Raw genomic sequence first — 27,000 nt, 5'->3', positions numbered from 1 at the left:
CTATCATGGTACCTATGGTATCTATTAGACATGGTACCCTCTGTTTGATTTTAATGGCACCATCTTTATATCTAGGAAGGCCAACCCGGCCCGGCTGTGTCGGGTGGGATTTCTGCAGGCCATGCAGTGAGGACGCCACCAGCTATAGATACACGCAGGAGACGTGTATTTCCACTATGCCACTTGCCACTGACCTCAGAGAAATTATTTTAAACCCTAAACCTCAGCTTCCTCATCCTGAAAATGAAGGCGATTCTACTTCCTAGGCCTTCTTGACAGGAGCCTTGGGAGGCTTAACGGAATAATTCCGGTGACAGCGAAGAATTGGGAGGGACCCTGACTCCAAATTACCGAAGAAAAATAGTTAAACATGCTCAGCTGGAGTTTTAGGGACCGCCCCCCAACCCCCCAAGATCAAACTGCAGTCAGGCAGTAGCCCTCCGAATTGATTCTTTCTTATGGACTATCTCACATGCCAAACACCTATGTGCTGCACCCCTGCATCTCCGTGGGCTCCTACTGATGTCTGCCTTGCAGTGAAAGCGCTTTTTGTTGCCGCTCTTCGATACACGCCAGCACATCAAAGCGGCAGCTGGGAACAGGAGGAGGGATCCTTTCCCTTTCTCCCCTCCTTTCACTCGGAACCCTAGGAATCAGCACCAAAGCGAGTAGCCCGGCAAGTTTCCGCAAGTGAATGGATTTTCCTAGCTCATCTCCAAAGACCTTGCGCTATTTCACAAAGCTAAAGAGAGGTGAACGAGCATCACCCTCTCCGGAGGTCGTGCAGCCCCACGGGGACGCTCCTCCCGCTCCTCCACCCGCGGTGCAGCGGCTGCCTCCAGAGCTTGCTCGCGGGGCCGTTAGCGCCAGACCCGGCTGAGAGCCGGGGGGCCCCTCCCCGCCTCCCTCTCGCAGCCCCTCTCCGCCAGTAGCAGCGCTGCTGTCTTCCCACAGGAGGACTTGGGAGGACGCTGGAGTCTGCAGCGCCCCCGCCCCTTCGCTTTTTCTTTCTTGCCTTGCTTTGGGATCTTGCTGCTGGATCCGGGAGAGGTTCTGAGAAGACAAGAGCCAGGGACTGAGCGCAGGCTTCCGCTGCGGCGCGCGAATACAGCCGGGGCCACAACCCCCAACGTCCCCTCCCGCTCCTCGCCACCCTGGCGGGAATGTGAGGAAAGAAAGCCCCCAGCGCCGCCGCCCGCCCTCGAAGGCGTCCCAGAGAGCATCCTGGGGGCCCGCCGCTGGAGTCCCTGTTCCCGCAGCACCGCGGGACTGGAACGGCGAGGTGCGCCGGGTGCAGCTTCTCGGCTCCCACTCTTCGGAAAGAGCGCGGTGGGGATCAGCGCTTTCCCCGCACTCGGCACAACTCTGGGACCGGCGGCGCGCGGCTGGACCGAGTCCCGTTTCCCGCCAGCTCACCCGGAGTCGGGGGCTGCCCCTGCCCGCTCCCCTGCACCCCTTATCGCTCTAGCTTGCCCGAACCTGCCGCTCCTCCACGCCCAGGTAGTGAGCCCCGCGGCTTCAGGTCTCTGCAGCGCCCTCGGCCCCATGGACAGCGCACCCGTCACCACTTCCTAAGTGCTGGCTCAGCCGCCGTCCAAGCTGCGCACCGGGGTCCCTCGGCTCGCCCCTCTCTGGGGTGTCCGAGAGGCCGGGGAGTGTGCATCATGAAGTCCGTGCTGTTCACCCGCTTCTTCATCCTCCTGCCCTGGATCCTAATTGTCATCATCATGCTCGACGTGGACACTCGCAAGCCGGCGCCTCCCCTCACCCCGCGCCCCTACTTCTCTCCCTACGCGGTGGGCCGCGGGGGTGCCCGACTCCCGCTCCGCAGGGGGGGCCCGGCTCACGGGACCCAAAAGCGCAACCAGTCTCGGCCGCAGCCTCAGCCGGAGCCGCAGCTGCCCACCATCTATGCCATCACGCCCACCTACAGCCGCCCGGTGCAGAAAGCGGAGCTGACCCGCCTGGCCAACACGTTCCGCCAGGTGGCGCAGCTGCACTGGATCCTGGTGGAGGACGCGGCGGCGCGCAGCGAGCTGGTGAGCCGCTTCCTGGCGCGGGCTGGGCTGCCCAGCACGCACCTGCACGTGCCCACGCCGCGGCGCTATAAGCGGCCCGGGCTGCCGCGCGCCACTGAGCAGCGCAACGCGGGCCTCGCCTGGCTGCGCCAGAGGCACCAGCACCAGCGCGCGCAGCCCGGCGTGCTCTTCTTCGCCGACGACGACAACACCTATAGTCTGGAGCTCTTCCAGGAGGTAGAGGCCAGCCCGCCCCACTGGGTGGGCGAGGGCGCGGGTCGGGGACGCCCGGGCCGGCCAGGCTGCAGCCACACGCCCCTTGCACTCCGGGTGCACTTTTGAGTTCTCAGTTCTCCATACGCGCATTCGGGGCCCCGAGTGGAGCCGCTCCTTGCTGGCACTCCGCAGCCTACGCTGGCCGTGGGTGTGGAAGGGGTGTGTGAGAGAGGATCACTGTGGCTTAAGGGGCGGGAGTCTTCTCTGGCTTTTCTATGTGGAGATTGGAGGCTGGGGGGGGGGGGGGGGGGGTCAAGAGAATAGCACAGGTGTAAGGCGCGGGAATGATTTCCAGGGGCCGGGCTCCTGCCGACGTGAGGATGGCGCCTAGACCTGCAGGCGCTGGCTAGATCAGGGAGGGACCTGCACCGTAGGGGGTGGCGGCGGGGCGGTGGGAGCGCGTAGGCGTGGTGTTACTCGAGGCCTTTCAGTGCCTACAGGTGTGATTCTCAGTCTAGGACCATGTAGGGAGAAAGGTGGAGATAGCCTAGAGAGAAATTTCACTATTGCAGCCCACTGGCACGGAAATGGTTGTTAGAAGTAACACTGACTTCTGTGGTGGTCCTTCCTCTCTTTCCCACACCTCACAAAAGTCTTTTCTGACCCTGCAGATTACATTTGTGTTGTTTTGTTTTGTTTGCAAGAAAATCCTTTCTGGAAAATAAACTGTTCTGCCCTGTGGTTATGTCTTTTTTGCAGCCCAAGGTAATCATCTGGGCTGCCTGGTCCCTTTTCACGACCTTTTTCTATAAGGCCTCTTTTTGGCGAGTTAGCCAGGACACATTTGGCGGGGCCTTTTGCCTCGTCCTGGTGCTCTCTGTGAGGTCCTGAGTGCCACCGGGCTCCCTGCTGTTGAAATGGCCCCTGAGTTCCCTGCGGGCGCACACACAACCCCAGCAGGCACAGGGTTAGAACAGGTGTTCTTCCTTGAGGCTGGTATCTTGCGGTGTGTGTGTGTGCAGCCTGCAAATGAGACTGAGTGGCATGGGTTTTGTCAGTTTTCTTCTCTCTACGCGATTACAGCCAAAGAAAATCTTCTTGATTGATTTGACGCCCTGTGAGACTGTTGCCTTCCTCCATCTGAAATTTCTTGACGTCCTGCTTCGGAGAGACTCCCCCCGCCCCAATTCCTCTTCTCCCAAGTAAACTGGACATTGGGAAAATACTATGTGTGTTGGACACTGAACTCCTAAAATAATCTGTGTGTCTGGTCATCAGATACCCTAACTGCTCCCCACACTTTCATCCTCATCTCTGGTTTGCTTTCTTAACCTCAGGGCAGAGCTATTCTATACTCTTCCAGTTTAATTTTTCTTTGTGGCTTTAAAAAAAAAATTCTTAAAGGTAATTGCCGCCTTCATTTCTATTCATCCTCTCTCTCATGAATAAAAGGCACAGTAATTGTTTTTCATCCTTTCTTTTCCATCCTTTCACTGTAGAGGACTTTCTTTCCAAGTTTCTCCAGATGAATAAGTAAGCTTGGCATTGTATAGTATGGTCCTTACTCAACCCAAGATTAGAGATACCATCTGACGTTTTCAATTGGTCTTTTAATCCTGCCTCAGCGCTCCCCCGTCCAAAAAAAAAAAAAGTGGCTTGCATCTGAAGCGAAGACTACATTTCAATGCACCATAATTTTTAAACTGCAAGGTCTTTTTTTTTTTTTTTTCTTCTACAACTTGGAAGTTGCCTCGTCTGTGAGAATATGTGGTCTTATTGAAATAAAATAGTGCGCGTTACTGTTAATAAATATTGTAGGAGGCTAGATTGTGAAGGAGGAATGATTCAGTTTATTCTGAGCTTCTAGCCTCTTGGTGTGAGGTGTTAGAAGAGTTGGCACATGCAGGCAGTGAAATGATTCAGGACACAGCCTTCCTTTGATGCTTCCCAAGCTGAAAGGAGGGCTTGTTGGTGGGGGATATTAAGCATCAGGAGAAAATTCCAGTAGGTTTTTCATTAGTCCATATGGGGGAAAATATAAAATGAGGTGAGGGTAAGGAGAAAAAATAGTGTTGTCAGAGAGGACATTATAAAGGAAAACACGCAAAACTTTCAAGACACTAAACTTTTGTACAATTGGAAGTAATGAAATCAAAATTAGAGCATATGCAACATTTTTTAATGTTGAGGTGCCACATATACAAAATATACAACAGGTTTGTTGGTTTTGTTGTCATTTTAAGCATAATAGGCATGACATACTTAGAATTTAAGTTTTCTAGCTCCTGGAGGTCACTCCTAGACAGTAATTTTATGACTAGTACCTTTCTCTACCATTCCCCCACCAGCAATGTTTTTGGACAGATTAGGGCTTTGTTTGACATGTATGTATGCTAATACATTCAGTTTTCTTTTTTTTTTTTTTTTTTTTTTTTTTTTGAGATGGAGTCTCACTCTGTTGCCCAGGCTGGAGTGCAGTGGCACAATCTCGGCTCACTGCAAGCTCTGCCTCCCAGGTTCACACCATTCTCCTGCCTCAGCCTCCCTAGTAGCTGGGACTACAGGCGCCTGCCACCACGCCCGGCTAATTGTATTTTTAGTAGATACGGGGTTTCACGTGTTAGCCAAGATGGTCTGGATCTCCTGACCTCATGATCCGCCCACCTCGGCCTCACAAAGTGCTGGGATTACAGGCGTGAGCCACCGCGCCCAGCCAGTTTTCTTTATTATAACCTTTTGCGTGCATGGCAAGCATTAATGAACTCATTAGGCTAGTGGATTTTATGAATTCTTAATCTTGTGCATTTTCCAGAATTTGGAAACCCTTAGGTTTATTAATGAGACAGCCTACCATACACCCGTTCTCAGATTAATGATTCCGTGTAAATTACACTTTAGACATTGTTCTCTGGAGAAAAGGTAGGACCAGATAAAACATTGAAAATCTGCAGCTCTTTGGGGGAAAGCAGAGATGCTGATTAGGAATGCTATAGGGCTGAGGCATATATCTCAGCCCTTTATATTGTGCATGCACACCAATTAGTTTTTAAGTAATTCACGGTACTTAAGGAAAGAATACCCCAAGTCAGGTTTCATCTTTTATTCATGGTGCTTCTAATTTCCATGGTTGATGTTAAAGTGGATAAGATAAAAGGAGGAAAATGAACCAGGTACAAATTAGCTCCCTAAGTATTGGCTGCAAATGAAGGAAAGCAAAGGATGAAAGGTCTCCAAATTAAATTAAAGACGCAACAGGCAATCTGTGTTCAATTATTTCTCCCTGGTAACTGGAATGGTGCTTTGTCATCTCATACAGCTAACTAATTTTCAGCCTTTCCTTTCAACTGAGCTGCACCGCCAGGAAAGAAATATTTGCATTGGCCGGGCGCGGTGGCTCAAGCCTGTAATCCCAGCACTTTGGGAGGCCGAGACGGGCGGATCACGAGGTCAGGAGATCGAGACCATCCTGGCTAACACGGTGAAACCCCGTCTCTACTAAAAAATACAAAAAACTAGCCGGGCGAGGTGGCGGGCGCCTGTAGTCCCAGCTACTCGGGAGGCTGAGGCAGGAGAATGGCGTAAACCCGGGAGGCGGAGCTTGCAGTGAGCTGAGATCCGGCCACTGCACTCCAGCCCCGGCGACAGAGTGAGACTCTACCTCAAAAAAAAAAAAAAAAAAAAAAAAAAAAAAAAAAAAAATTTGCATTGAACACTCTTATGTTAACAGCCAAATCCATTTGCAAATGAAGTTTTAGTGTGAATCTTAGCCACAGAAATGGGGCTGTTCATTGGAGAAGGAGGTGGTAGGGTTTTTCAGGTTTCAAATATCTCAACAGCTACTCCTTTTCTTCCTGTGGCATTGATGGGGTTTTGCACCATGGATCACAGGTAATCCTGCCTCCCTGTGCATCCTATCAATCTACCTCTCTGGAAAAGCTTATTTGCAAAGGATTTAAGCTGCTTTAATAAAAGCCACAACTACAGATAAATGTGACTTTATTTTTAGTCATGTTTTCAATAACACTATTGATCAGGTTTCTGTTTTTCACCAGAAAACCTTCAAAGCTTTCTTAAATTTAAAATAGATGCTTTTCAGGTGAAGTTGGTTTCACCTCTGGAAATCAATTGAATTGAAACCTTAAAAAAAAAAAAAAGAACACTTTCCAAGCAAGAGAAAAAAAACTTTAGAAATTTTGAATTTAATGAAATAAGACTGGAAGACAGGCTGGCTCTCAGACACTTAAGGGGTTGTCAAAGGAGTCAGTGACTGAGATTACATCTAGAAGATGTTTCTGGAAAGCAATGAACTAAAGAAGCCCCTTGTTTGAATCTTTTGTTGGCTGCTATTAAGCTATTTGTGTACTAGGCAGGTAAAGGAGTTTTGAGGTTTAATTCTGTCTTGCTCTTTTTCAGAAGCATTTGTGTGCTTTCCCTCTTTACCTGCTGCTTATTGGAGTCATAATCTGAAGGATATATGAGTTTACAATGTTTGGCCCTTTTCCCCCTGAATAGTACTTCTATATATGTTTCCTGAAAGGAAACATGAGATTTACCTTTTATCCTTGGTATATTTACTTTATGTAGGGTAATTCTTTTTAAAGTGAAGGAACCTAGAAGATTTTCTTGGGTGGAACATTAAAAGACCATTTTACCTGAAATGTGCCCCTTGTATTTTATTTCTCTCCCTCTGAAAGCTATTAAGAGTCATGCCATAGGTCTGATAAAATGTGAGAATTTTATAGAAACATGTATATGAAACTACAGCCAGTTTTCTTAGGCTATAAATGTTAGGTTTTCTTTACTCTCCCTGGGTGTACAGTATTTGAATTGTGGTTCATTTTTTATAAGAGTTTTCTTTGGAGACCAGCAGTTTTCATTTGGATGTTGATATTCTAATGGGCCAGAAATAACAATTTGGGCCTAAAGATGTTCTCCTTTCTGCCTCTTCCTATTGTCTTTTTCCATCATTCTTCCTCTCTCAACCTACTTTTCACTGATGATTCTGTCTCGTGAGTAGACATGAAAACATGTTTGGATTATTGCTTGGTGCAATGAATGTTGTGTCTTTTAAACACTTAGGCTGTTGTTGCTTCTTAGAAACCATAGTGGGTGGCTCCCTTTTTGCTCTCTACTCCGCTTGCCTCTAAATTACAAGCTGGTAACTATTCTCTTGTGTGAACAGTAATGGAATAGTAATTGCTTTTAAGGCATGCTGCAAAAGCAAAATAGAAAAACCAAAGTCAATGGTCTTATTTATTAACTGTTTCAGGTGATATTCAAGTAGTGGTAGGTTTTTTGCTGTCATTGTTTTTTTGCACAGAATTCAATATTGCACAGATATGTCTGTTTAAATGTTTTGGACTCTGGAATATTCAGCCTGTGTAAGTTAACACATATATATTTGATTCACAGTGCTTGTGAAGCATGAAATTTAAGTTTTGCATGGAGCTCACATTCTCCCACCAAAATACAAATAAAAGTGTTATACCAGTACATAGATAAGTATGTAGGTAGGTTTAGAATAGATCTCCAAAGCACAGAAATAAAACTAAGATAATTTGTTGTTCATGCCTGGTAATTTTTGCACACAATTTTAAATAAATGTTAATACCCTATATCATGGATATAAGCAAAATATAGTTGACATAAATTGAGCATTTACTATAGGCAAGGAAGTAGCCTTGGGGTTTTACATGTATTATTTAATCCTTATAACACCCTGAGGTAGGTAATAGTACTGTCTCTGTTTGTTTTTTTAATACTAATGTTAATATTTAGTTATGGACCCAGTCCCTTGGTGAGTACAGAGGACTTAAACAAATGCAACCTGACTGTAATATAGTTGTTTACCTCTGAGCTATATAACCAGTATCCCCACTTTGAACAGAAGCATTAGGAAGTAACTTGAAAATGTCATGTAGCTGTTACGTGGCAGAGACATGCTTTTGAAACCAAGTGCCCTGGTTCTGGCACCTGCATTGTTGACTGTCCTGAACTCATGTCATTTAACACACACAGTCACATGAAAATATGTCATTATTATAATAAGTAAAGCACCTGATTAGCAGGAGCCTTGTGATATTACTGTCTTCTGTCATCCTTGAATTCAGGTCTGTCTTCTTGGTTATGTCAACTTTTAGCTTTCTCTTTTGATCTTTGGTTACTTTTTTCCTTTTTGTTGTTAATGTTTTAAATTGAAAAATTTATATGTTAATACATTTGTTGTGTAGACTATAATGTTTTGATATAGGTATACATTGTGGAATTACTAAAGCTAATTAATATATTCATTACCTTACAAATTTATCATTTTTGTGTGTGTGGTGAAAACATTTAAAATCTCAGCAATTTGCAGGTGTACAATATATTGTTAATAACTATAGTCACCAATTTGTGGTGCAGTTGATCTTCTAAATTTATTCTTCCTTACTGAAAATTTGTATCCTTTGACCAAACATTTCCCCAATTCCTGCCCCTACCTTTTTTCCCCTGATAATATTTGGTCTTGTGAAAATTTTATCTCATCTCTCACTATCTCTAATTTATAGACCATTTGATATTTAGATTTTTATAAGCTAGATAAAAACTGCCAGGTTAGTATATAAACTGTAGTCTTTTATTTTTTAAACTATGTATTCTTGTGAATAAGAATTGATAACTTCTATAGATATTAAAATTAAGTTTTTCCTCATTTGCTTTGTGTACTGAACAACTGTCTCCTAGGCGAGTATCATGTCAGGGCAGGCAGAACTGAAAGGAAGAATAATTTTCAGGATAGAATGGGAGAAAATACAGAATTATGTGAAGCAGGCTTAGGAGTTTATTATTGAAACGGAGGAGAGGAGCTGGGGGCCTGAGCCAATTTGCGCTGAAGCTAATGTGACTGAGGCAGCTCCTTCTGGGAACAGAGCTGTGCTTGGAGGAGCCTTGGTTCTCACCAATGTACCCCTTATATTGGCTGCTGCAGGCAGCACTATCAGGTTGATTTGACTGCTCACTTGTTGGTAGAAGTTTTGTTAATTTTCTTGTCCAATTTCTTCTGAGATGAGGAATTTCCTTGGATAAAAACAAAATAAATCATTGGTTGAGTCTTTTTGCATGTTAAAAAAAAACAAACAAGAAAACTTGGAAGTGGCTTTGCTGAGGAGGACAGCCATGTTCTCTACCAGAAGTCAGATTGGGTCTTTTTCCTAAAACAACTAAAAATGCAGTAGTTTGTTTACTTTTTAAAATCTGTCTCCTCCACCTGTGGAAAGAGAACTTTAAACACTAACACTATGTGTGTTACGTGCTGAACCTAAGACTGTTGTTCCTTCAGCTTGAACTGCAGATATTCCTAAATTGTACCTGCATCTCTAGTGAAAGCTAAGTGTGCTAAATGCTGACCATTCTCCGTTAACTGAGATTTCAGTTATATAAGAGAATTGTATCTTAGCAGTATTAGTGTATTACTCTGGAAGATTCCTTCTACCTCCCTGAGCTCAAACTTCATCCTATTCAGAAGATGTTTTAATATGAGTCAGTAGGCCTTCTCTACTACTAACAAATATTAATTGAGCACCTACTGTGTACAAGGCACTGTGCTTAATTAAGGCAGGGACTATTTCAGCTCGCTGAAACAGAGAGCATCTCAGCCCTTACAGATTGATTCTCTGGGCTAAATCTGCATGGTACCTTCAGTGCCTGTTGAGAGAAATGCACGTGTCTGGGAGTGTAAAGCAGAGGTCCCTAATGGAGTTGTTGACTGTAGGAGTAATTGTGGAGGAAGTGACATTTGAGCTGAGAAGTAAAGGACAACAGGGTGATAAGTGACAGTGGATGATAAGACGGGGACGAGCCCTCCAGAGAGAGGAAGCCATATTTGTGAACCTGAGAAAATGGAATACATGGAATACTCAGAGACCTGAAGGATGTTCTTGATGGCAAAAGGCTGGGTGATAAGAAGATGAGGTGGAGAAATAGGCAGCCACTTTTCCATCTTCTGCATGTCCAAGTGTGGTTCTCATCTTTGAGAGAAACTGTCCTATCAAGAACTCTACAGGTTCTCTGTATTTGGAAGTGGCATCTAAATCATGCCCATTAGAATCTTCTTCCTGGATACTATCGTGTCTTTCTGTAAACTTGTGAATTTGAAAGTATACATAGCAGTGTAAGGAGCATGCTTTCCTTTTTATTTTTTTGCATCTGGTTTTCAGAATGCCCATTAGGCAAATTTTTGGCCTTTAACTTTTTCGATTAGACCTTGGATAAGGTAGGGAGTAAATTGATAGGAAAACTGTAGATAAATATTTGTCCATCTACCATCTAGTTGTACCAAACAATTGGTAATGTAGACTTTTGTAGATCCTTTAGAGTACCTGATATCACATTAAATAGTATGATACCTGAATACGTATTTCAGTTGTTTCTCCCACTAGAATACCAAGGTAGGAATTTTCTTTTGTGTAGTGTTGTATCTGTAGTGTCCAGAGCGGTGCCTGGCATGTAGTGAATGCTCACTAAATATTTTTTGAATGAATGAATTATAAGACACTCCAAAGCTGAAGGAATTTATTATAAACAGAGTTTAATCCCAGAAAGGAGTCCTGCACAGAGATTGTCAGTCAAATCATAGTTTTGAAGTCTGTATTGTGTGTCTTTTACTGAACCTTTTAAATAGAAACTGGAAGGTAAATGTGATCCCTACTCTGATTCTCAGAGCTTTTATGCTAGAAGGAAAGAGAATGTCATGAGTATTTATTTACATAGCAAGGCATTACCATCAACAGCCATTAAAAGGGGGAGGTTTGTCAAGGTGGTTGTGAGTCAGTTGAGTATTTGGCCTCTTCACACATGTGAGAGACTGGAGGCTGGTGGGGAGCTCACATAGGCGTAACAGCCCATATTCAAATCCAGCTTCACTACTTAGTGTTTGCATTACATTGGCAAGGGTTGGCTGCCTCAAGTGATTGTTTTAAGTACTATAGGCAAGTAATAAATACCAGTTCTTTTCGCCTTGTTCTCTCCACTATGGGTGACTGCCCTAATTGAGGGTATACCAGATAACTGCACTGTCTTGGTTTGTTAAATGCCTCTAAATGCTCTGCTCCTGACATCTGGACTATGTTTCTAGAGGCCTGAGGGGAGGAGGAGGTAAAGATACTTGACTTTCCTAAATTAGTCTGTACCCAAGTGGAACTGCATAAATTGGGTACCTTAATTACACCATTGGGTGTTACTAGAGTGATTAGAGGGACAAGAGTTAAATAGGGCTTGTCTACAAAGAGTCCTGGGAGGAAGTGAGATGTGCGAGAACTAAAAGCATCTAAAGGACATTTTAGACGGAGAGGAGGTGAAGGGCATTTTCCTGTGGGTTCTGACTTCTGATGCTAACTCCTAACTGAAAGCTAGGAAGTTGACTTACATGTAGCTCAGAGCAGGACGCTAACCTGGCTCACTGTAACCTGTGCCTCCTGGGTTCAAGCGATTCCCCTGCTCCAGCCTCCTGAATAGCTGGGATTACAGGTGCAAGCCACCATGCCTGGCTAATTTTTGTATTTTTAGTAAAGACGAGCTTTCAACATGTTGGCCAGGTTGGTCTCAAACTCCTGACCTCAGGTGACCCACCCCACCTCGATCTCCCAAAGTGCTGGGATACAGGTGTGAGCCACCGTGCCTGGCCCTAGGTGTGGTTTTTAATTACCATGTAACCCCAGGCCCAGTGTGGACCTAGGGCATAGTTACTATGTGATACAGTGATTATCATTGGCACAAATGAATGAATCAAAGAGGTAGTATGTCACAAAGGAGAGAGCAGCTTAATTGGAAGGAATGAAATAGATTTTTTTTAAAACACATGATTAGAAGCAATAGTTGAAGGTCATTTCCTGGGGTGGGAAGGTTAGGAGTATTCTTCTGTCCAGCACCTATTGGAGGAGGTGGAAAGGATCCCAGATGCCAGCCTTCTCTGTGTCCATCCTTCTCCCAGCCTTCCCTGGGGACACTGAGCCACTCGCTGGGCTTCAAGTGACTGATGCTTTTTGGGAAGCCCCATAAGCTTATTTCTCTTTTTTCAAACATTGCTTAAGTTTTCATAAATAAAAACATTCTAAAGCTTATTTAGTGCTAGAATGAGGAAAATATAGGAGAGAGGGTGTGTGTGTGTGTGTGTGTGTGGTTTTACCTACCTGTGTGGTTGCCTCCTCCTTGCCTGTGAATGCAGTGGCTGCTTTCCTTGTTCCTTCATAGACCCTGCACCCTCCATTTCAATTTCTGGCAAGAATTGTGGCCAGACCCAGGGGTCTGATGCAGTGGTCCCCAACATTTTCTGGTCACATAATTTCTAAAAGAATTTTGTAAAATTAACCCTCTGGGATTTTTTTTAATTGACATGTACATTTTAAAAATCATTTTTGAGATGGAGTCTCTCCAGTGTATTATAAATGTTGGCATTTGTCATGAAACTTAAATATATCCAGTAGATTCTATAAATATTGTTAACAGTTTGATACCCACCATCATTCATTTAATAAACATACTTTTCAATGACATTTGGATAAAGATATATATATATATACACATATTTTTAAGTGAGACAGGGTCTCTCTCTGCTGCCCAGACTGGAGTGTAGTGGCGCGATCACAGCTTACTGCAGCCTCCACCTCCCTGGGTCAAGCAATTCTCCTGACTCAGCCTCCTGAGTAGCTGAGACTACAGGCACATGCCAACATGCCTGGCTAATTTTTAAGTTTTTTTTTGTAGAGACAGGGTCCTCCTTTGTTTCCTGGGCTGGTCTCGAACTCCTGGCTTCAAGCAGTCCTTCTGCCTCATCTTCCCAAAGTACTGGCATTACTGGTATGAGCCACCACACCTGGCCACATTTGGATATTGTATATTGCTCTTTTCTTTTCTATCTTCATTCCGCCTCAGAATTTTATCCTAGCATAATATTTTGAGGTTCAAGGTCATCTCCCTATCACACATATCTTCAATGACAAAAAGAATATAGATAGAATTTAAAGTTTTAAAATCCTGTGGTTATCAGCCTCTGTCTTAGAAAAGCTTTAGGATTGACTTACCATTACAATTAGTATTGGTAAACAATTAATCAAAACAATAATAAATGTTACAGGGTTGGGTAATTAACTATTAAACATAAAAGCTACATTTATTAGAAGTCGATTTCTTAGTGACATGGACAGAGCATTTTGTTGTTGATTATATATTCTGTATTCATTGACGAATATTACAGATTGCTAGAGATAGAATTTAGTATCAATTTCATTCCTATTAGGTCAACTTTATTTTACATAAAGAAGTGATTAAAGTGGGAAGCATTTTCTTACAGCAGTGTTTCTCAGTTTTTTGAACTCTCAAGCTTTAAGCCACAAATTACATGGTGATCTTATAGCAAAAACTATTTTAATGATTTATTAATGATATTAGGTCCCCTCCAGTTTGGTTGAATGCAAATAATTAGGAACCTCTGGTTGCCCCAAAGGATTTATTACCTATTCATTAGAGACAGTGGCTTTCTTAATAAAGATAACAATATTTCTGATTACCTTTGTTTGGTGCCCTGGAGGTTTTACTAGGTGGGACAGTGCAGTTAATAGCAATACAGGATGGGTGAGCAGTCAGGTCTTTTGTGAAGTGGGAGAAGGGTGATGTGAAGTGGGGATGGGGAGGGGCAGAGTGAAGGAGAAGGATGGAGAACCTGCCCCTATCCAAGTAGATCAGGTTTAGGAAAGCTTATGCCATATGTAGGAATGCCAAGGGTCTGGGAATTTCCCTGCCTTAAAGCTATCTGCATTCACGTGTTCCATGGGGAGTTGTATACATTCAGTATCATGCACTTCCAGTCTGAAAAACTGCTGTTTTGGTAGAAAGACATAAGGACTTGGAAGATGGGGCCTTTAGACCTGACTGAGCCAAAGGCTCCCATGACCTCAAGGGAACTGACTAGTGCTTTTTTCATGTTTCACTGTGTGCTAGGTCCCACCGTTGGCATTCAGATGTGTGCATGTGCTGCTGTTTAATTTTCATCGTCTGCTTTACAAATGAGGAAAAGCCCTGATATCCAGCTTCTTCATAGGACCTGATCATAATACATATGGTTCTGAGAATTAAACAAGGTGACAGATGTGTAAAGTGTAAACTCTGTAAACAGAGTAACTTCACTCTCCATTTGTACATCTCTCAGAAGTCTGGGGCAACAGGAACTGTGGAAAGGCTTCAGAAGACAAGATGTCACAAAGCCACCTAGCTACTGTAGCTGGACCCATGCTGACAGTCGTAGCGGCCCTGGGTGCCGCTCTGTTGGCTGATGGGAATGCAGATTTAAGTATGGTCCATATGTGGACGTGTTGTTTTACGTCTAAATAAACTTGGCATTGCAAGATGAAAATGCCAGTATCATTTTTAAAGGTCAAGTGACAGTTTGGGGAGATTTTTATAACTTTGATAAGTTCCTCAGCTGCATCTGTTCACACTGGCGAGAGACATTCTTGGGAAATCTTTTCTATCAGAGGAGCTGCAGCCTTGCTCTGCAGAGAAGTTCTGATGACAGTCGCCAGAGTGTTTGGGGCTCATGCGCTGTTAATTATTTTCATTTTCCATTAATGAAAATTTCTTTTAATTTTCTTCTTTCTTTAATGAGTTTAACTATCTGCTTCTACCTTTGCTTCCTGCTGTGTATGCTGATAAGACTGGTTTTGGGGTTTTTATGTTTTCTGGTCTTGCTTTAACCCTTTGTTTTAGGATTTAAAACACAAAAAGGTTAAGAGGTTGGGTTGACAATGCTTGCAGTTTCTGTTTTACAGCAATCCCTATTGTTCCTCTGAAAATTGGTTGATTGTCCTATAGTTTAAAATATATGTCTTCATTTGATTGGCTCTTGTAAATCTAGTGGCATTTAAAAGTACATGCCAGTTAGGCATGGTGGCTCACACTTATAATCCCAGCACTTTGGGAGGCTCAGACAAGAGGATGGCTTGAGCCCAGGAGTTTGAGACCAGCTTGGGTAACATCATGAGACCCCACCTCTACAAAAAAAATTTTTTAATAGTTGGGTGTGGTGGCATGTGCCTGTACCCCCAGCTACCTGAGAGGCTGAGGTGGGAAGATTGTTTGAGCCCTGGAGTTTGAGGTTGTGGTGGTCTATGATTGCACCACTATACTCCAGCCTGGATGATAGAGTGAGACCCTGTCTCAAAAAAGAAAAAGAAAAAAGTTCATGTCTACTCTGTTTTTTGTTATGTTTCTTTCCTCTAAACATGAAGAAAAGCAGTGGGGAGAAACAAAATTTGAGTATTCCTGGTTTTTTTTAATCATAGTAAAATATACATTTGCCATTTTACATTTATCCTGATAGCCTTCAGTGTGGTAAAATACATATTCACCATTATTCATTTAACCTGATAACCTCTGCTCTCCTTTCTGTTTCCATGAATCAGACTAGGTACCTCATGTAAGTGGAATCATACCATATTTATACTTTTGTGTCTGGTTTATTTCACTTAATGTCCTTAAGGTTCATCCACATAGTAGCATGTATCAGAATTTAATTCCTTTTTGGGGCTGAATAACATTCTATTATATGTATATTCCACATTTTGCTTATCCATTCATCTCTTGATGGGCACTTGTATTGCTTTCATATTTTACCTATTGTGAATAATACTGGTATCAATATTAGTGTACACATAATCTGAGTCCCTGGTTTCCATTCTTTTGGGTATATACACAGAAGTAGAATTGCTAGATCACAGTGGTACTTCCATGTTAGTTTTTTGAAAAGCCACCCTACTGTTTTCCATAGCAGTTACACCATTTTACATTTCTATCACCAGACCACAAGGGTAACAATTTCTCCACACCTTACCCACCACTTGTTATTTTCTGTTTTTTGGGTAATAGCCATGCGAGACAAATATGAAGTAAAGTGAAATATCATTATGAAAGGTGTGAAGTGATATGTCTTTGTGATTTTGATTTGCATCTCTCCTATAATTAGTGATGTGCATCTTTTCATGTGCTTTTTGGCCATTTGTCTCTCTTCTTTGGAGAAATACCTGTTCAAGCTCATTCTGCCCATTTTTGAATTGGGTTGTGTTGTTTTTAGGAATTCTTTAGATATTTTGGATATTAGTCATGTATCAGATATGTGATTTGCAAATGAGGATAGCCTTTTTATTTTGTTGATAGTGTTCTTTGCACAATAGTTTTTATTTTTGATGAAATATAATTTTCTATTTTGTGCTTTTGGTGTTATATATCTAAGAAATCATGCCAAATTCAATGTCATGAAGCCTTTCCCCTATGTTTTCTTCTAATAGTGTGTAGTTTTGGCTCTTTTTGTACATGGTGTCAGGTAAGGGTTCAACTTCATCCTTTTGCATGAGAATACCCAGTTTTTTCCCAGCTGCATTTATCAAAAAGACTCTTCTTTCTTCCACTGAATGATCTAGTGGAAGTCACTGATCTCATCAAAAATCATTTACCATATGTGTGAGCATAACCACCCAATGGGTTCTTCTTACCTGCTGCCCAGATATAGCTGGTTTATCAAGATGGGAATTGCAATAGAGAAAGAGCTTTACACACGTACAGCTGGCTAAATGGGAGACTGGAGTTTTATTATTACACAAATAAACCTCCTCCAAAATTTGGATGTTAGGGTTTTTTCTTTTTTTGTTATTATTATTTTACTTTAAATTCTAGGGTACATGTGCACAATGTGCAGGTTTGTTACATAGGTATACATGTGCCATGTTGGTGTGCTGCACCCATTAACTCATCATTTACATCAGGTATTCCTTCTAATGCTATCCCTCCCCCATCCCCCCAGTCCACAACAGGCCCCAGTGTATGACGTTCCCCACCCTGTGTCCAAGAGTTCTCATTGTTCAGTTCCCACCTATGTGGTGTTTGGTTTTCTGTCCTTGTGATAGTTTGCTGAGGATGATGGTTTCCAGCTTCATCCATGTCCCTACAAAGGACATGAACTCATCCTTTTTATGGCTGCATAGTATTCCATGGTGTATATGTGCCACATGTTCTTAATCCAGTCTCTCATTGATGAACATTTGGGTTGGTTCCAAGTCTTTGCTATTGTGAATAGTGCTGCAATAAACATACGTGTTCATGTGTCTTTATAGTAGCATGATTTATAATCCTTTGGGTATATACCCAGTAATGGATCCCTTCCTTACACTTTATATGAAAATTAACTCAGGATGGATAAAAGACTTTAAGGCCAAAAACCATAAAAACCCTACAAGAAAACCTAGGCAATACCCTTCAGTACATAGGCATGGGCAATGACTTTATGACTAAAACACCAAAAGCAATGGCAACAAAAGCCAAAATTGACAAATGGCATCTAATTACACTAAATAGCTTCTGCACAGCAAAAGAAACTACCATCAGAGTAAACACACAACCTACAGAATGGGAGAAAAATTTTTCAATCTATCCATCTGACCAAGGGCTAATATTCAGAATCTACAAAGAACTTAAACAAATTTACAAGGAAAAAAAAAAAAAACTCCATCAAAAAGTGGGCAAAGGATATGAACAGACGCTTCTCAAAAGAAGACAGTTATGCAGCCAACAGACATACGAAAAAAATGCTCATCATCACTGGTCATTAGAGAAATGCAAATCAAACCACAGTGAGATACCATGTAATGCCAGTTAGAATGGCGATCATTAAAAAGCCAGGATACAACAGATCCTGGAGAGGATGTGGAAAAATAGGAATGCTTTTACACTGTTGGTGGGAGTGTAAATTAGTCCAACCATTGTGGAAGACAGTGTGGCGATTCATCAAGGATCTAGAACTAGAAATACCATTTGACCCAGCCATCCCATTACTGGGTATATACCCAAAGGATTATAAATCATGCTGCTATAAAGACACATGCGCACGTATGTTTATTGCGGCACTATTCACAATAGCAAAGACTTGGAACCAACCCAAATGTCCATCAATGATATACTGGACAAAGAAAATGTGGCTAATATATACCGTGGAATCCTGTGCAGCCATAGAAAATGATGAGTTCATGTCTTTTGCAAGGACATGGATGAAGCTGGAAACCATCATTCTCAGCAAATTATCACAAGGACAGGAAACCAAACACTGCATGTTCTCACTTATAAGTGGGAGTTGAACTCTAGGAATACATGGACATAGGGAAGGGAACATCACACACCGGGTTCTGTCAGAGGGTGGGGGTCTGGGGGAGGGATAGTGTTAGCTAATTTAAATACCTAATTTAAATGATGAGTTGATGGGTGCAGCAAACCAACATAGCACATGTATACCTATGTAACAAACCTGCATGTTGTGCACATGTACCCTAGAACTTAAAGTATAATTTAAAAAAAGAGGAAGAAGAAATAAGTCACAATTCTATGCTGTCTTCAAGAGACCCATCTCATATGCAGAGATACCCATAGGCTCAAAATAAAGGGATAGAGAAAAGCCTACCCAACTAAATGGGAAAACAGCAGTTACTATTCTAATTTTAGACAAAGCAGACTTTAGGGCAACAATGATCGAAAAAGACAAGGGCATGACATAATCATAAAGGGTTCAATTCAACAAGAAGACTTAAATATCCTAAATATGTGTGCCCAACACAGGAGCTTGCAGATTCATAGAACAAGTTCTTAGAGACCTACAAAGAGACGTGGATAACCACACAGTAATACTGGGAGACTTCAGTACCCCACTAATAGTATTCAATCATCAAGGCAGAACACTAACAGAGATATTTGGGACCTGAACTCAATATTTTACTAAATGTACCCAACAGACATCTACAGAACTGTGTACCCCAAAACAACAGAGTATACATTTTTCTCATTGCTACATGGCACATACTCTAAAGTCAACCATACAATTGGCCGTAAGTCAATTCTTAGCAAATTAAACACCAGAATCACACTAACCACACTGTTGGACCACAGCACAACAAAAATAGATATCAACCCCAAGAAGATCGCTCAAAACACACAGTTACATGCAAATCAAACAACCTGCACCTGAGTGACTTTCAGGTAAACAATGAAATTAAGGCAGAAATCAAGGCATTTTTTGAAACTATGGAAAATAAAGATAAAATATGCAAAAATCTCTGGGACACAGCTAAAATGAAGATAAAATATACCAAAATCTCTGAGACACAGCTAAAGCAGTATTAAGAGGGAAGTTTATAGCACTAAACACCCCTATAAAAAAGTTAGAAAGATCTCAAATTAACAGCCTAACATTGCACCTAGAGGAACTAGAAAAACAAGAACAAACCAACTGCAAAACTAGCAGAAGAAAAGAAGGAACCAAAACAAGAACTGAACTGAATGAAATTGAGATAGGAAAATGATATAAAAGATCGGTAAAACCAGAAGCTGGTTCTTTGAAACAATAAATAAGATGGATAGACCACTGGTTATACTAATCAAAAAAGAGAGCAGATCCAAATAAACTTAAACAAAAATGACAAAGAGCACATTACCATCAACTCAACAGAAATACAAAAAACCCTAAAAGACTATTACAAACTCCTTTATGCAGACAAAAAACCTACAAGAAACAGATAAATTCTTGGAAATACACAACCTCCCAAGATTGAACAAGGAAGAAATTGAAACCCTGAACAGACCAATAACAAGTTCCAAAATTGAATCAGTAATAAAAAGCCTACCAATCAAAAAAGCCCTGGACCAGATGGATCCACAGCCAAATTCTGCCACATGTATAAAGAAGAGCTGATATCATTCCCACTGATATCATTCCAGCTGATAGCATAAAAAATTAAGGAGGAGGGACTCCTCCCTAACTCATTCTGTAAGGCCAGCATCATCCTGATACTGAAAACTGGAAGAGACAACAACAAAAAAGAAAGCCTCAAGTCAATGTCCTTGACAAACATAGATGCAAAAATTCTCAACAAAATAGTAGCAAACTGAATTCTGCAGCACATCAAAAAACCAATCCACCATGATCCAAGCAGGCTTTATATTTGGCATGTGAGATTGGTTCACCATATACAAATCAATAAATGTGATTCATCACGTAAACAGAACTAAAAAGAAAAACCAAATGATAATCTCAATAGATGCAGATGCATCTACTGAATGCGAAATACAATACCCCTTCATGTTGGAAACCCTCAACAAACTAGGCATCAAAGGAACGTACCTCAAAATAATAAGAGCCATCTGTGAAAAACTCATAGCCAGCATCATACTGAAAGGGCAAAAGCTGGAAGCATTCCCCTTGTGGAATAAGACAGGGATGACCACTATCACCACTCATATTCAATATACTACTAGAAGTCCTAGACAGAGCAGTCAAGCTAGAGAAAAAAAGAAAAGGCATCCAAATAGGAAGAGAGGAAGTCAGACAATATGATTTTATACCTAGAAAATTCCATAGTGTCTGCCCCAAACTCCTAGATCTGACAAACAACTTCAGCAAAGTTGCAGTACAAAAATCACTGTGCAAAAATCAGTCACATTCCTTTATACCAACAACATCCAAGCTGAAAGCCAATCAAGAACACAATCCCATTCATAAGAGCCACACAAAAAATAAAATACCTAAGCATACAGCTAACCAGGGAGGTAAAATATTTCTATATTGAGAATTACAAAACAGTGCTGAAAGAAATCGGACAACACAAACAAATGAGAAAATATTCATTCCATGCTCACGGATAGGAAGAATCAATGTTGTTAAAGTGGTCATACTGCCCAAAGCAATTTACAGATTCAGTGCTATTCCTTTCAAACTACCAGTGATATTTTTCACAGAATTAGAAAAAACTATTCTAAAATTCAGGTGAAACCAAAAAGGAGCCTGAATAGCCAAATCAATCCTGAGCAAAAAGAACAAAACTGGAGGCATCATATTACTAAAATTCAAACTATACTACAAGCCTACAGTAACAAAAACAACTTGTTACTTGTGCAAAAACAGACACGTAAACCAATGGAATAGAGAGCCCAGAAATAAAGCTGCATACTTAGAACCATCTGATCTTTGACAAAATTGACAAACATAAACAATGGGGAAAGGACCTCCTATTCAATAAGTGATTCTGGGATAGATCGCTACCCATATGCAGAAGATTAAAACTAGACCCCTTCCTATCACCATATATAAAATCAACTCAAGATGTATTAAAGACTTAACTGTAAAAACTATAAAACCCTAGAGGAAAACCTAGGAAATACCATTCTGGACATAGTTCCTGGCAAAGATTTCATGATGAAGATGCCAAAAGCAATTGCAACAAAAACAAAAATGACAAATGGGACCTAACTAAAGATCTTCTGCACAACAAGAGGAAACTATCAAGAGAGTAAACAGACAACCTACAGAATGGGAGAAAGTATTTGTAAAGAATACATCTGACAAAGGTCTAATATCCAGAATCTATAAGGAACTTAAACAATTTTACAAGAAAAAAAAAAAATTTTTAAGTAGGTAAATGAACACTTTTCAAAAGATTACATACATGTGGCCAACAAGCATATGAAAAAATGCCCAACATCACTAATCATTAGAGAAATACAAATTAAAACCACAGTGAGATACCATCTCACACCAGTCAGAATGGGTATTATTAAAAAGTCATAAAATAACAGACGCTGACGAGGTTGTGGAGAAAAGGGAGTGCCTATATGCTGCTGGTGGAAATGTAAATTAGTTCAGCCACTGTGGAAAACAGGGTGACAATTTCTCCAAGTACTTAAAACAGAACTACCATTTTACCCAGTCATCCCATTATTGGTTATATGCCCAAAGGAATAGAAATCATTCTACCATAAAGACACATGCACACATACGTTCATCCCAGCACTATTCACAGTAGGAAAGACATGGAACCAACTTAAATTTCCATCACTGATAGACTGGATAAAGAAAATGTGGTACATATGTACCATGTAATACTACGTAGCCATAAAAAAAAGAATGAGATCATGTCCTTTGCAGCAACATGGATAGTGCTGGAGGTCCATACTCTAAGCTAACTAATGCAGGAACAGAAAACCAAATGCCGCATATTCTAACTTATAAGTGGAAGCTAAACATTAAGAACATATGGACACAAAGAAGGGAATAATAGACACTGGGCCTATTTAAGGGTGGAGAGTGGGATGAGGATGAGGATCGAAAAAGCAACGTAATATGCTTATTACCTGGGTGACGAAAATCTGTACACCAAACCCCCACAACATGCAATTTATTGATAACAAGCCTGCACATGTACCCCTGAACGTAAAATAAAGTCTTAAAAAAAGAAGAGGGGCCGGGCACGGTGGCTCACGCCTGTAATCCCAGCACTTTGGGAGACCGAGGCGGACGGATCACGAGGTCAGGAGATTGAGACCATCCTGGCTAACACGGTGAAACCCCATTTCTACTCAAAATACAAAAAAATTAGCCAGGCGAGGTGGCGGGCTCCTGTATTCCCAGCTACTCAGGAGGCTGAGGCAGGAGACTGGCGTGAACTTGGGCGGTAGAGCTTGCAGTGAGCCGAGATCGCGCCACTGCACTCCAGCCTGGGCGACAGAGCAAGACTCCGTCTCAAAAAACAAAAAAAACAAAAAAAAAAAAAAAAAAGGAAGAGGAAACTAAGGCTCATGGTGCTTAAAGTCACACATGTGCCAAAGCCAGCTAGCAAACAAAACAACAAAGATCTGAATTCAGATTTTGTTTAACCTCTGTTGTTCTAATTATATCATGCAACTTGGACTCAAAGCAGGATGGAGAAGGTTGGGCAGTGGATCAGAAAAGATATCAGCATAAATACAAATCATTTATTCTGTATTATCTGATGCCAAACAGTGTACTAAGCACTTTACATATATCATCTTATTTGTACATCCCAGTTACCTTCTGATATAGGTGTCAATTCCCACTTTTATCAGGAAACTGAGGATCAAAGAGGGTAAGTAATATATCCAGAGTTACAAAGCTGTTAAAAATATTAGAGGGTCTAACTCCAAAAAGCAATATCTTAAACACTCAGGGAATATATTTTTAAAAGCCCCTTATTACCTCTGGTAATCACTGTCTTGAAAACTACTTTGATATTAATAAAGTCACAGTAGCTTTCATACACCTCTTGTTTACATATTCTTTCTTTTTCCCATCTATGTTCTTATACTTAAAAAGTGTCTGTTGTCAATAGCATATCATTTGTTCTTGTTTCTTTATTCCTTTTGTTTTCCTGATACTCGTTTCCCAATTAAGGAGGTAGTAATCTATAAACAAAACCTCGTTTACATAAGCACTGCTGCGATCTTATACCAAATAGCCCTAGCGTGCGTGTGTGTGTGTGTGTGTGTGTGTGTGAGAGAGTGAGTGAGTGAGTGTGTGTTTGGGCTTTCTGAATTAGATTTTCTTTGAAGATCCACCTACATCTTTTCTTTTGGCCTAAGTAATGGTTGGTCATGTTAACTGTGTAAAATATTAATCTTTTTCTGAAGCTACAAAGAGTCCATGACTACTTATTGTTCTAGAAAGTGTTTTCAAATTTGGAAAATGTCCACCTTTTAAAATATTTTCTGGGAGTGTTTAATTACTTCTATGATCTTTGAGAGTTCCCTCCCTGTTTTACTTTTATCCAGCTGTCACATATTCTGAGTATGTTTTCCACCAGGAGAACCTGAGAATTTTTTTTTTCTCTTAGACTTCAAGTGTAGAAATAAGAGTTTATCCTGCATCCCATTCCAGCCTGTTAACATAATTCTATGCAAGTTGCCCCTCTTGTTGTGTTTATTTCCCTTTATCCTTATCCTCAGTCATCTATTCTAATGTCTCTGCCATGCATTATTATATTTGTATGTATCCTCGTGAAATGTAGTGTGCTTTATATTCAACATTTTAAATGTACATAAATGGCATTATAGATTAAAAATTTTTTCATGTTGTACCATGTTTTTAAGGTTTATTTATATTGCTGTGTATACCTCTAGTCTACTGCTTCTAACTGTGAAACAATTTTTTTCAAATTCAAATTCTCATAAATGCTGTATTTATTTTAGAAGTTAGAATTTGGTACAAGGTACTTCTCTGTATTCAACACCATAGCACTTTAGTGCTTTATTAATGGGTGGAAAAATTAAACTTCACTCCTCCTATTCAAAGAGCCTATTGAGTCAAAGATGGCGAAGATGGAAATCTTCCACTTTCTTTTGAGTCAGGTCCTAGTAAATGTGAATCTTACACAGAGATTAGTTATGGCTCCTAGCACTAACTCCCTGGAGACAATGTCCTTGGTGTCCCTGACTCTCTTTCATTTAGGCACTCATTTTTGTTAGATGCCTTAGGTTTATTTACATAAAATATGCTGCACTTCTCCCTGATACTGTAGTTAAAGCTTTTATGGCCTTGCACCAAACCAATAGCCCAGAATAGCTGCATGCCAGGGAGCTATTGTCAGCAAGCTTTGGGCATTAATATGAAGAATCTTGTATATTGTTGAAACTTCTGGTCCAACAGAATGGAAAGTGTGCCAAATAGGAAGGTTTTGGCTACAGGTGACAAAAACCCCAACTCAAACTGGCTTCAACACTAAGCACATATATTATCTCACTATATTAGCAGAATAACTAAATATTGGCTGCTGCAGAGGCAAACCCTGACTTCTGAGAGGTTGATACAGTAAAAGCTTATTGCTTGGTCTCACAAAGTTTGTCAGGGGTTGGTGACTCTCCTAGGTAGTTAGTGACTCAGATATGTCACTTTATAAGCAACACATGACTTGTAAAGTCACCCCTGCAAGGGAAGAGGACTGGTGGATCACACAGATTGTTTTTAAGGAAACAGGCTGGAAATTGACTTATATGAATTTTGTCCATGCTCCAGTGCCCATAAATCAGTCATTAGTCATATGACCCCATCCTAACTGCAAAGGATGCTGAAATATGGAGTCTTCCTGTGAGCTTAGGAAGAGGAAAAGTGTTGAGCAAGAAGCCACATTCCCATAACAGGAAGTCCAGATATACAGCAGGTTTTAGGGCTGGCTGACTTAGTGACTCAGTGGTGTCATCACGGTCCTGGAGTCTTTCCATCGCTCTGCACCCTGCCATCCTCACAATATCAGTTTTGTCTTCAGGCTGGTTCTCTTCCTGGTTGCAAGGTGCCTGCTGTAGTTCAGCCATCACAACCACACATGGCAATGGGCTGGGACAGAAAGGGACCATCCTTAGGAGTGAGGGCACTTTTCCCAGAAGCAGCCCAGCACACTTCCTCTGATGGCCAGGACTGCCAGGCCCAAACTAATCTCTGACAACTCAAGATTTATCCCTGGCATTGAGAGACCATCACCTTCTTGGCAGTCATGTAGGGGAAGGGCTGGTTACCATTTGAACCAAAATGAAGCTCAGCCAATAAGGAAGAGAAGAAAGTAGATGTTGAGTAGGCAACCAACCATACCTGCCATAGCCCATCCCTGGACTCTCTCAGGTTTCATGGTAAAGTTTGTGGTTTTCTTCATGTTCCTGCACCATTCTCAGTAAGTTGATGCCTAGCATTGCATATTTTCTCTTGCTATTGTAATGCTGTTTCCATGATAGTTACTTGTGTGTAGGAACATCATTGATTTTTCACTCACCTTTGTTTTCTTTTATCTATGTGTCTGTGTAATTGCCTTAAATTCTTTTTTCAAGCAGTATTAGATGTTAATCAGAGACTGAGAAACCCAGAGGTAGAAGGATCTTAAGTGAAACAAGGGATGGGATTAAAGAATAAGAAAGCAAAGAATACTATATTTCATTTCTGTGAAAAGAGAGGTTACATCTCCTTGCATGAGGAGAAAGTAGGAGTGTGTGCTTTTCTCAAAACTTGCTATAAGGCTGGGTGCAGTGGCTCATGCCTATAATAAGCATTTTGGGTGGCCAAGGCAGGAGCATTTCTTGAGCCCAGGAGTTTGATACCAGCCTGGGAAATCAAGTAAAGCCCTGTATCTACAAAAAATAAAAAATTAGCTGAGTGTGGTGGTGCACACCTGTGGTCCCCAGCTAGCTGGGTGGCTGAGGCAGGAGGATTGCTTGAGCCCAGGAGGAGATCAAGGTTGCAGTGAGCTGTGATCATGCCACTGAACTCCAGCCTGGGTGACAGAGTGAGACTCTGTCTTAAAAAAAAAAAATTGCTATAAGAGAATGCTTCTATGTATGTGTGTGGTCATGGTGGTGGAGTATGGGGGTGTACGATCTCTGTAATTGCTGGAATAGTGCCTAATTTTGAAACTACGTGGTTAATAACATCTTTTAAGAATGTGTAAGTGCTTTAGAGACTTCTTTTCCCCCATTCTCCCTGAGAAGAATAGGAGATAGATAGTTGGTTTTCATATGGCAAAATTAAGAAAGAGAAATGAAGCAGTTTAAATTTCCTCACATTATCATAGTACTAAGTAAACTAGAGCAGAGGTCTTTGGGTCAGTACTCATTTGGGAAAATAGATTGAGTGTGGCCAAGGCAACCATTCCTGTAGTGAACTCAGCTCCCTTTTATGTAGTGATGCATTTTATGTAGGAATGCATTTTAACATTGGTGGCTCCTGTGGTTGGGGGGACTTCCAAAGCAGTAACTCTTGTGCCTCCTCAGCATCATCATCATCATTACACCACTATACACAATAATTATACTGCTAGCTGTGATTCTATTCTACAGCAGTTGCTGCTTTCCTAGAAACCTTGGGGAAAATAGAAATGTAAATAGCTCATAGATTTGGCTATGATAAGTTCACACAAAGACAAAATTGCAT

At 41.4% G+C, this 27,000-nt stretch overlaps 1 protein-coding gene across 1 annotated transcript in view; it reads left to right on the top strand.

Moving 5' to 3' along the window:
* The first annotated feature begins 1,664 nt into the window (after positions 1-1,664).
* The window catches only part of B3GAT2 (beta-1,3-glucuronyltransferase 2), a 69,051-nt gene continuing 43,715 nt past the window's right edge, over positions 1,665-27,000 (top strand). Inside the window, exon 1 of the mRNA XM_010371542.2 lies at positions 1,665-2,255. Coding sequence (XP_010369844.1) covers positions 1,665-2,255 — 591 coding nt within the window. The remainder of the gene's footprint in view (positions 2,256-27,000) is intronic.

This window comes from Rhinopithecus roxellana, chromosome 4 (assembly GCF_007565055.1).
Source record: "Rhinopithecus roxellana isolate Shanxi Qingling chromosome 4, ASM756505v1, whole genome shotgun sequence".
Classification (NCBI taxonomy): domain Eukaryota; kingdom Metazoa; phylum Chordata; class Mammalia; order Primates; family Cercopithecidae; genus Rhinopithecus; species Rhinopithecus roxellana.
This window is presented reverse-complemented; position numbering and strand designations above follow the sequence as displayed.